We start from the raw sequence: 11,886 nt of genomic DNA on the forward strand, positions 1-11,886 counted from the left end.
GCCACAAGCCTATCCTACAAACCCTGTCTCCAAAATCTCACACAGCCATTAAAGGACAGCAATGAGAACACACACACACCTCCAGGACAGGAGGGGTCACTCAGGGGTAGTAGGACAAGAACGGACAATAAGGGAACCCCATGTCCTGAGCCTATAGCCCAGTTACCTATACTTTCATGTCCATCTCCAACTGACCTATCTTGACTTTTATACCTTTTATTCAACTAACTTATTCTGGGTAATACAACCCTCCCCTCTACTCCTAGGCAAAATAACCCAAAGATGTGGGAAGAAGGCAAGCATTGTGATACTCTCACAGCTAGCAACAAGCAATTCCACATTTTAGCAATAGTCCACAAGTTCACAGGAAAGACCTGATACAGTCAAGATTTTTTTTACCTTTTTATTTCTTTAGGGCCATTTTGTCGTAGTTGTGCACAAATGGCCAGGAAAAAAAGACATACTAGCAAGCGCTGCTCAAGAATAAACATTCAGTCATTACAAGATGGGAAGAGGGCAAGTTCTGCTGATCAAAATCCCTCTGAGCCTAAAGAAAGGCAGCTGGCTTGTTGCATTAAAGTCCAAACCAATCGGGGACTCCACCTCGTCTGGGGTCACCTTCCTCCCTCTGCTTCTCTCTCTCCATATATTTATCCTTCATGTCATCAAAAGTGCGAGTTTCTGTGTCTTGTTCTTTCTCTGGAAATAGGTTGGGAAACTGAAAGGTTTGTCCTTGGCCCTAAAGAGAAAACAAATGGTGAGAGAGACATTCCAGCCTTTCTGCAGTAGCTATGATGCATATACTCACAATGAAAGACCACCCTGAAGTTTCAGCTAGTGCAAAATGGCACCTCTTAACCTCCCAAGATCTCTTTCCACCCCTCTCCCCAAAATACACATATATTCCTCCCCTCACAGAAAAGCTAACTTTCAGCCTCTCCTCTGTGCTGAGACACTGACATATTTATTTATTTTTACAGATGAATGGTAAGAAGATGAACACCTCATCAAAGACTTTGAACCAGCTCAGAGATGTTGTATGACTCACACAGTAAAAGCAAGATGAGCAAAATAAGTGAGTTTTTTAATATACCACCACTGGGGAATACGCAGTGGAGCAGACATTCTCTTTGTTAACATTCAGGATATGAGTAGTGGTTATACTTGTTTAGATCTCAGCTAAGGACAAGAGAGATCGGTCCTAGCAGCTGTTATTGTAGAGTGTAATGTGGGAATACGGACTAACATATATCAAAGGTCTCTTATCAACAGGAATGAAGACTGTAGTGTAAAACAATTACAGTGAGAACAATCTGTCTAATACATCACTAATGAGATTAAAGTGATTACATCTGCATCAGTCACTGCCTAACAGACAAGTCATTTTTGTGAAGCACCATCATCAGATCTATGTCTCCCACTTGGAAAATAAACATTTGTAAGGTCTCTGGTTTTTATCTCACAGCAGGAAACCATTATTCTGTAGAAATGTTCTATCCTATTAACATTACCTACTTACTTTTTTAAGCAGTGTTTAGTATTTGTTTAGCACTAAGCACAACTTCATTAAACTCAATATCTGCCCTTCCATTCTGAATGGGCCTTTGCATAATAAAACTCATAACTGATAGCTCATAACCCTAAAATTACTCTCCAAAATACTTACAAATGTTACTATACATTAATTTATTTGGCAGAATACTGCATAGAGAAATCTCAACAAAAGCATTTAATTGTTCTGGATGAAAACAGGGTGGGTTTTTTTCAAATCAGTCATTCTATACATTTGTGCAATAAATATACTCAAACAAGAGGCCTAGTTATGAAATCATTCCACAAAGGACATGAAAGGAGCCTTCCACACTGCGGCTACCTATACTACATTTTGAGATTAGAAACGCGACATAAAGAAACAAAAACAACCCATCACCATGTCCCTGACCCAGCTCAATGTGTGCTATGTTTCATTTTGCCATATACACTCAACCTGGTAATTTACAGGTGTGAAAGAATTTAAACCTCAAGGATATACTTTGGAAAGAAAAAACACAACTTATCCCAGTTGAGCTTATCCAGACTAGAATCTAGGAAATATCAGCTCCTACCCAGCAATGCTCCGGTTGTTTTTGTAGCGCATACTTCTTGGGGGTTTCCTAAAAGCCTGACCATACTACAAAAACAACAAGGGAGCTGCTGTGTACATTGCTCTTTCCTTCATTCTAGCCTGGATAAGATCAACTGGAACAAATTAAGGTTTTCCTTTCCATGGTGTACACTCTAGGGTTTCAGCTCTTTTGTATCTTTAAACTACCAACAGGTATGCTTGTAATAGCTGTCCTATGACAATTAAAGCACAGTTCCATTTTGAGGTGTAGAAACTGGCCTTATTGATGTCCTTGAGCAATCCCAAAGCTGTAGCCTACTGAATCTCAGGCTGTAGTAGGATCAGCAGCAAGCACTCTTGAGGCTAAATGCTGCACAAGATTTTAGCACACTGAAGGACTTAGAAAATAACTAATTTCTATCACCCAAAATTACTGTGTTTTAACTGCACTGTGGGAGGGTCACTCAGCCTCATGGTACCTACGGAACAGACAGGGCCCGTCCTAAGGATTCATCTGCCTGGGAAAGGAAGCCATTTTAGCTAAACAGGTCAGAAAACAATTCAAGCTAACATGGTAGGCATACCACCTACACTGAAAATTTGGGAACTATTTATATTGGTAACAGTGCAATAAGGGACTGTTCTTGTTATGCAGCACTTCCATTCTGGTATGCTTCCAGGACCAATGTACCTCCCTTATTGGAGAACGAAGGAAAGCTGTCCCTAAAGCATACTAACAACATCCATGGTAATTCACTAAGCATTGCAAAACAGTTATTATTTTAAAAAGAAGGGGGAAAAAAAAAAGATATGCACAGAGGCTGTAGTGAAACCAGACAAACCTTTCAGCTGTTTATGAAAGTGCTCACAGTTCCCATTTCAAGGCTGGTGAAAGTCAAATATTGAGCTGAAAATGTCAATCTGTATCTCGAGTCCTTTAATAAATCAAAATCAGCACAGACATGTTGGCTCTTTCCAGCTCTTGTTTTGAGAAGAAATTCTGATTTTGGCTGGCAGCCAGACACGATTCGAAACAGCCAAGACATTACACCCTGAGAACTGAAGGTTGATAAATCTTAACTAACAATACTATGCAGTAATACTGCACTGTAAGACTCTGGAGTGATGAAAGCTGTATGAAAAATAGCTGTTGTGCATGCTCAGTAGCCAGTTTTCAGAAGAAGCCTGTATCTTGGGTATTTCAAAATTTAAAAAATACCAAAAGGCATCAGCTTACATAAAGGACTGTGAGCCTGCCCAGGCATATTTACATTCAGTGCATCTTCCAATCCATGCCAGAGGCCACAGAGCTTCAAGCTCATAGTCACCTCAAAACAATGCCCACCAAAGGAATGGAGGGATCATCTTTCCTTTACACAACACTGCTTTTTCTTACACGTTTTTCTTCCTAAAAGTTTTCCCTTCTATACAACAACTATTTGACAACCATATGACAAATGCATCCTCAGAATGAAATCCTAACTGAAATAAACAAGTGAGTTTCTAACAAGTTCACCAGGGTTTTATCTGGTTTGCAAACAGCTGTAACATGAAATGCTGCCATATCCAACCAGAAAGCAAAATTTTAGCTGATTTGTAAACCTTGCATCTGTTCACTGTTTTACCTTTCGCAAGCCATTTACCCAAGATCACCCTTTTAATTGGTGAATTATTCAGGTTCACATAACATGAAATAAGCTCTAAAAAGGCTAGGGCTCTGTCCTCTTTTAGAACTTCTGCCAGCATAATTACCTTAGGCAGAAGCACAGAGAAAGGGGGAGAAAATAGGAACTCCTTCCTTCCTGACATAGCTGTACTAAAAGATAATCCTGTAAAACAGAGAGATGCTGGGAAAAAAAAATCATTTTTTTGGGATAATTTACTCTATCTTGGAACAGGATGCTGCGCTGCCAACAAAAGAACTTTTTCATCAATGTGAGGTGATACACTGGTACTCTGGAAATTGTCAGCATAAGCTCTACCACCACATGCTCTTTTAAGTGACCCCTTACAATGTCAAAAAAAAAACCCAAGGAAAAAAATCTGAACCAAGCAAGTCAGAGAGGAGGTACTGAAACACCTCAGAAAGAAAGGCAGCATGATGATGTTACACGTTGCTAGTATCAATTTAGTCTTCCCAGAAACTTCTATTTTTCCCTACAAATTCTGAGGTTATGTACAAGGGAGATGTGTGGGCCTGTTTAGATAACAGAAACAGCAGCCATTAAACTTCTGCTTCTTCAAAATTCTAATCCTCTCTTCAGCATTACCCAAATGTAAAACTAATTTATACACAATGCCTTAGGAGGATTAATTTGTTAAATGCTAACATCCTTCAAGATAAAGCGATCTAAGCATCAAACGTGTTTTCCCCTTAGATTTCAACCCTTTGACGTTAGAAAGAGCGAAAACACACATTTTTCTCTGAGTCTGTAGGAGTTATCACCTCCAGTGGTACAAATTGCCTCCATTCATTTTAATGAGAGGTTAAGTGACCGTAATTAGGCCTATGAAGTCAAGTGTTAGCTATTCCACTGCTAAGCTTGATGTCAGAAAATTGCTGGAAGGATTAAGCAGCACAAACTCACTTACACTGCTCTGACCTTTAGTCCTTTGAAAGGTTTAGGAATGGAAGGTCAGTACAGATATTATTGTGTAGGAATGACGCAGCAAACACTGATCATGTAAACAACTGTGAGATCTTCTGATTATTTAGATAATTGAAGCACTTACTACTGTCTTTCAGAATTAGGAGAAAAGTGATGTTTACAATATCATTAACTAAAAAAATGTTGGACTCCCAACAGTACGGGATTTTGTCCAGCAGTAGCAGCAAATGCAGTTAAGTTTAATAAACCAATGCATTTGAACAATTCTCCTACTATTGTAGCAGTAACATCTGATGTTAAAACACAGGACAAAACAGAACAGAAAGCAACTTCAAAAATCCACACAGGAGCACAGACTGCATTCAAGTTCCTTTTGAATTCACTACATGTCAAAAGAAAACTGTTGTCACATCTGATGTGCAAATGGCTTAATTACTCTAAACTTACCTGACAGGACACTCTAAACCAGGGTTTGAGGAGAAAGCATTTGCACAAATATTCCCACTGGTGCCATCATTCAAGCAGCTAAATATCTGTTAGTCCTAATGTTGACAAGGTCAGACTCCTTTTTACAGCCATCTCCATTAGATTTCTCAAAACAGGTTTAATTAAAAATAGGTCTGGATTCCAGAGGCTTGTCTACAGTTGTGCTCCCACGGGTGCTAACACCTGTTGAGCTAAAGCAGTGAGAACACTGAAGGAGGTGGGGATGGTGTTTTTTTCTAATTTCCCCGACGTTGATGCAACTGTAAAATTTCCCACTCGTTTTCTTTTTCCTATTTTTTATTTTAAATAGCATTAAGATATCTATAACTGTATTGGAGTAACAGGTTGCTGTATTATATTCATTGTATCTACTCCACAGAGATCTATAGCTTTGTTTTTAATTAAAAAAATAAAACAGTGCAAAAAAGGAGCATTTGATACCCAGGGACATGCCTCCAACTTAAAACCTTTCTCACTACATTCCAAAAGGGGAAAAAAAGCAAGCAGGCTGGGGAATGGCAAGATATTGTTGATCCACAGCCTTCTACGATTTGAGGTATTTTTTTAGCATGAAAATATTATGCTTGGACAGATCATGTATTTGTCCAGTTACAGCCTGAGAATAAAGTAAACAGCCTTGGATCTCCAAGAAATAGTATTTGGAAAAGAAAGGACAACAATTCTTACATGTGGAACAGCTGGGGCACTGATCTGACATCTAAGCGCATGTTGACTCCAACTTCATACACCTTCCACCTTTGAGACACTTGCAATAAGTTAATGGATATGTTTGTTGTGCTGGGACACGTAAGGTGATGGTTTATGAAGCAGGGAAGCGTAACTGGCCACGAGAAGGTACTGAATTTCATTCAGGTAAACCACCCTACAGCTACTCCCAAGTCACACAGGAAAGAGCAATACTTCCATCTAGTGGGTAACAGAAAGATTAGCTCAAGTCATTCCAAAAACATACCCTTATTTTTCCAGTCATAAGCAGTTTTAACTTGAAACTGGATTAATGAGAGAAAACACAGCTGGTAAAAATGGTGGGAAAGCCCAGCTATTCTGACTCATGGCAGATGCAAACTAATTCTCATGAAAATAAGGATTTTACAGCGGTTACCAAAGACTTTCCCAAATTAGGCAGATATTAACAATGGACTGCATGGGGCCTGTTACGCCCTGAATCACACCATGAATGAGAATGAAGGCAAAACCTTCAGTTTCAGAAATGACACTGGGCTTCTGGCCTCACCCACTGTTTAAAGCTGGTGTGAACACAGAACTGGGAGCTCATTGTCTGAGACATCAGAGCTAGTGATGAAAAGTGAAGAACAAAAGGAGAAACCAGAAAGACAGTCAGACAGACAGACAGACCTAAATGTTAAAGGAATTAACAGACAGCAACAACAATGGGAAAAATAAAAGAGAACAAAGATGTTAGGAGTGAGGTGAGGGGAAAATGCACAGACCAAGCTTCACTGGCAAGAGTTAAGTAAATGGTCAGGATGCCCTCACTTTCAAGGAAACATCCTTGAAAGGAACACAAAGGTGTTCCTCTGACACCACAAAACACTGCATTCTTTAAAAACTTACAATGATGCTATGGTATAGGGCAAGAGTAGCCCTCAGTCACAGTACCTCAGGGCTCTGTGCATTGTCCAGCAGACAAAATGAGCAACTGGAGGAATGTCCAGTTACTGTTGTGAAAATGCCTCCAGTACCAAGCTAGTTTGGGTCCTTCTTTACTCTGTTGCAGAGCTACCCTTAAGGTAATGGCAACTATTCTAGGTTCAGAGGTTTGAAAAAAAATGCATAAAGTCTTAAATGAGTGGCTTGTTCCAGAGAGCAGCAGAATTTTGCTTCCCCTCAGAGTACCTATGGGTTGCAGACTACCTCCTTCTCAACAGACAGAAGAAACAAGCCTGCATTAAATACAGTGAAACAAAGTTTCAGAACTGACTACAGTTCACTAAAGATTTGTGTCTGCTTCAAGGAGTTTCTAAAAGCAAAGAAGTCACTAGCAAGAGGCTGTGCCAACGGGAAGTGCCTGCAATTACCTACTAAGGAACAACACTTGGGAGGAATCAAGTTGTAGGATTCCTCACTTCTGGCATTCAGTTCCTCTGCAAATCACTCATACCTGATCTCTCAGACAAAAACCTAGCACAGACAATCCAGCTGGCTTTTTTAGCCACCTTCATGCAAAATCCTCACACAGATGATGTTGCCTTTCATTTCACCACACTAAATAACAGTCAGTCCTCATCTAAATACAATGCTGTTACTTTCTATTAACATTATACTTTATACTGTTCTTTTAAAGGTAAGGACTGTCTAGAAAAAACACACCCTCCTCAATTCTCTTTCCACTCCCTTTCCAAGAAGGGGCTTAGAGAAAAATTTCTAAGCACATTTAAACTTTTAAAAACCAACAGATTTCCCATTGTCTGTGCCTCTGTCGTTTAACCTCAAGTCCATAGGAAGTCTTATGGAGTCTTTAAGATCACAGTGTTCCCCCCACACTGAATCCTTGTCCCGGCATGGAGTAACACGGAGGTTGTGTTGCCAACAGCAATTTTGAGCTTATGGTTTTTCAACTATAAATAGAACTCCTTTAATGTAATTTTGGTATGTGAAGGGGTTTTCTGTCACTGGCTGAATTTCTTTTTACATAAAGACAGGTAAGCCCAAGAGAAGTCTGAACTGTAACACGCCTCTGTTATGAAAGAAACTCCTAAGAACATGAAGCTCCCTTTCCACTGGGCAACCAACATACGTTTCAGAATCTGGTTTAGCCACAAAGCACGCTTGTTAGACATGACTAAAAGCTCTCCAAGGAATATGCCTTAGTCTTCCCTGAAATCCAAAAAGCTTTAATAAGAAGCTCCCTAGCCTTACAATATATTCTTTCACTTACTGGACATTTCAGCAATCAACCACACAAGTCATGAACCTTCCAGCACGCAGTGTACAGGGTCAGCATGAAACTCACTGGCAAGGCAGCCCCGTATGACATCAGACCATGACTTACAGACCTCAAACAAACACAGGACTTGAAAGCTAACCATTTGTTTGATTCTTAGACTAAGTCATTTAAATCTCTCTACAGATTCTGGAACGTATTAAAGAAAATGTCATTATTAGAGGATTAGCAGAAACGTTCAGCCAACTGTACAATTTTCTGAACATTACTTCTAGCTTGGCTCGTTAACAGTCCTTTCCTCTTTCCATATAAGCATCTACATTAACTCACCAGCTGTACATAGGCAACCTTGTAATCTGGCTTCTTCACTCTCTGATTCCTGTGATTCCTCTTGTTGTTTGCACCTGCAGAAATGAAGAGAGTCCCACTTTTTACCTCCCAGGACTTTCAAGTTGCCCAAAGCAAAGCCAAGCTGAAGGGAGGATTTCACTAGTTCATATTTACTCTTTCTTCAGCACCAGTGCACCATCACAATTACCAAAAGGTACTGAAATTGGTACACACTATTCTCATTTACAAGTAGTGAACCAAGGTATCACCAGACTCAGGCTGCTGACAGCCATTGTGCCTTCACGTTACACACACAGTTTGTAAAGCAGCAAGGAGATAAGTCTCCTGGGTAGGGGGCCAGGAAGGATAAACTGCCCTCCCAACATCAATGGCTTCTGGAAGATGAGGAGGAAATGACTGCTAAACAGCTTAAAACTTGTCCAGCTAATGAGCTGCAGCTACTGTTTATACAGCAGGAAATTACACTTCACATCCAAAAAAACCCCAAAGCACCCAAACCTCCTGTAAGCATTCTAGGCACAACTGAGTGGGAAGTTCAATTTATTGCCTGTATGTTAGACAGACATTAAACTTCTCAAATTATTGGACATTCTAACCCCCTTTCCTCTTTTATCCCTTAATATATACATTCTATTCTTATTCTATATTCTTAATATATATTCTTCCATTAGCAGTGGGGGACAAAACAGTTGTAAAGACAAGCATGAATATTTTTCAGTGCTGTTCGGAACTGCTTGTGTTTGGTATTTAAGACTTTATTTAATTCTAGTTTTCACATATACATACTACAGATGATGTTTCTATTTTCTTCTTTTATGTGCTCTGGACTTTTACAGTCTTTTTCTGAAGCTTTTTCTTTCATTCTCTATTTTCACTATTACAGCTCTTTTTTTCCCATCTTTTTAAATCAACATCAATTCCTTTGCCAGAGCCGCTGGACAAAAGAAGTAAAACCCATCCGTGAAAGATGTCCTGAGAAACAAGTCACCTTCTGTTTAATGCCCAGTGATCAAAAAAGGTGAAAATTGTACTTCTGACTTTGCTCTGCACCCGAACTGAAGTCAGAAAAGCTCTGAAGAAGGAAGCATTCATATGTAAAGGTGGCATTACATAAATTTAGCTTCCTTCACGTACAGATACCCCTATACTCTAAGTCAGAGTTAGGCATATCTTAAACTAGGAACACTTTTGCTTTTGGGTTACTTTTATGTTGGCTTGTTGGTGGTTGGTTTTTTTTGTAGGAGTAACACAAGAGGAAAACACAACAAGTGGAAGTGTACAAGCCTAGCAGAAGTGTGGTAATGATCAGTGATGAAAAACTGTACTTGTCAAGATTTTTTACCGACATCACCAACTAGACTAACAGAATACATTTGCTTTACTAACTTTGCCTTTTGTTAGGCCATAACACCTCCTCTGTGTGCTTGCCAGGAAATCTTAACTCACTTTTTTTTTTTTAAATGCTATGGCTGAAATTAAGTTTAATTATTAATTGTATTAAGACTCATGAAGCAGTTCCTTCTGACGTGAAGGTCTTTAAGGAGAAATAGTGCCAACTACAAAAGCATCTAGCCCAAGCTAGATAACTGTCGAGAGGATAAGGCCTTTTAAACTCAGATTTTTCTTTTTAAACTAAACTTATTGAATAATCTATCAAAGCATTCAAATGTGAATATTCATATGAATACATTCATTTGAAGGAACAAATAAACAGCTGACAGTCACATCCAGCTAAGCATCTGGACCCAATATTTGTTGAACTCTTAACAGACCTTTTGACAGGAAGTGTATTCTGGCTGTGCAGGGGTACTGTATTCATCCCTCTGGATCACTCAACTGCACTTACCATACTGTATCCTGGTCCTCACGGCAGCTACTGGCACATTGTAGATTTTTTCAAGGTAATTCTTGATATCCACTTTTGTCATTCTAGACAATGTAAAAACATTTGGGGGATGGAAAGAAGGAAAAGCATAACTATTTAAACAAAATAAAACAGAGCCAGAGTACTTACAGACTGAAATAAATATGTCTTTATTACTTTATATACTCTGGAACAAATAACATCTTCTCCTTTCAACCAGGATAGCTTTACTGCACAGAAGTATAAACTCAACACAGATCACACACTGATATAGCAATTCATTATTCATAAACTGTAACAATGACGATCATCTCTAGCCTCAACAATCAAAAACTCTGATATATTCTGTATTCAGTCATAGCAGGTGGGTTTTCTCACTACCCAAGCTGAGAAACTTTTCTAATCTTCACAACAGCAGTATCTAATCCTTTCAGGACCTGCCACAGGCTTGTGGGCTTTAGCATGTGCAACCAGGTTGGTCAGATTGAAAGAGTCCTGACAAATATCTGGGCATCATCTTGTTTTCTCTGGATCATCTTCATAAGCACTTCCCTCTTCCACAGCCCATCTCCGGGAAGGCTGAGCCTCCGCTAACACTCAGGAAGAGGAGTCAAAGACAGTTCCTACTTGAATGAGTACCCTCACAGCCCTCTCAAAGACCTCGTTGATGCAGAATCCCCATCCCCCAGGCCAAATGGTGCTGTCTGGCACTTCGCCTTCCCACTCCTCAGCTAAGACAAGCTGCAGACCCGGAGGAGGGGACAAGAGGTGGCGTGCTGCGCCGTGTGGCGCTGGGAGAGAGCATGTGCTCCAGACACGGCGAGGGTCCCTCCGCACCCGCAGGCCCCTTCCGCGGCAGACCCAGCCCCGCGGCGCGCCGTGGCCCGTCCCCACACTCACTCCATGGAGACGCGGAACTGGACGGTGTCCTCGGGCTGCGGCACGCCGGGCCGCACCGCCAGCATGAAGAAGTTGGGCCGGAAGATCCGCAACTGAGGGCCGCCCAGCTGGAACAGCGGGTACCTGCGGGGAGACGACGCCGCTGACTGCCTGACCGAGTGACCGACCGTCGCCCCCAGACCACCGCGGCACCCCGAGCCCGCCCGGCCTCCCGCCGCCGCCCCGCCAGCTCACACGGCCTTCCTGGCGCCCGTCGCCATGGCCGAGGCCCGGCCCGGAAGCGGCGCAGCGCCAGAGCGGCCCCGGCGCGGCGGCCACGGCAGCTCTCGCCCCCTGCTGGAGCGGAGGAGGACTGCGGCGCAGGCGCGCGGCGGGTGTGGCGGCCGAGGAAGGCCGGAGCTCTGGCCCCCTCGCCCGGGTCGCACCTCTTCACAGCCCGCCGCAGGGCCCATTTGCGGGACACGCAGCCTTGGGGCTGGAGAAGTGCCCCAGAGGAGCCGCAAGGCCAGGGGAGGCAGGGGCAGGCGCTGCAAGGTGGCACCTCAGCGGGGCTTTGCGGCACGGGCCGCGTTTCACACGGCCTTTTCCTGATGGTTACGGGAGGGGGGTGACTCTCATCTGCTGTGCTCTGGGAAGACCCCAGTAG

The 11,886-nt window shown here is 41.9% G+C and overlaps 1 protein-coding gene across 1 annotated transcript; it reads right to left on the minus strand.

The window, feature by feature from the left end:
• Positions 1–378: 378 nt before the first annotated feature.
• On the minus strand, positions 379–11,555 carry MRPL23 (mitochondrial ribosomal protein L23). Its single transcript, XM_061999755.1, has 5 exons — positions 11,475–11,555; positions 11,241–11,363; positions 10,323–10,405; positions 8,456–8,529; positions 379–739 (listed from the first exon to the last, which is right to left on the minus strand). Exons 1-5 carry the CDS (start codon positions 11,498–11,500, stop codon positions 575–577), a joined length of 471 nt encoding a protein of 156 aa, XP_061855739.1. The 5' UTR covers positions 11,501–11,555; the 3' UTR covers positions 379–574.
• Positions 11,556–11,886: the final 331 nt, after the last annotated feature.

Source organism: Colius striatus, chromosome 7, assembly GCF_028858725.1.
Source record: "Colius striatus isolate bColStr4 chromosome 7, bColStr4.1.hap1, whole genome shotgun sequence".
Classification (NCBI taxonomy): Eukaryota; Metazoa; Chordata; class Aves; order Coliiformes; family Coliidae; genus Colius; species Colius striatus.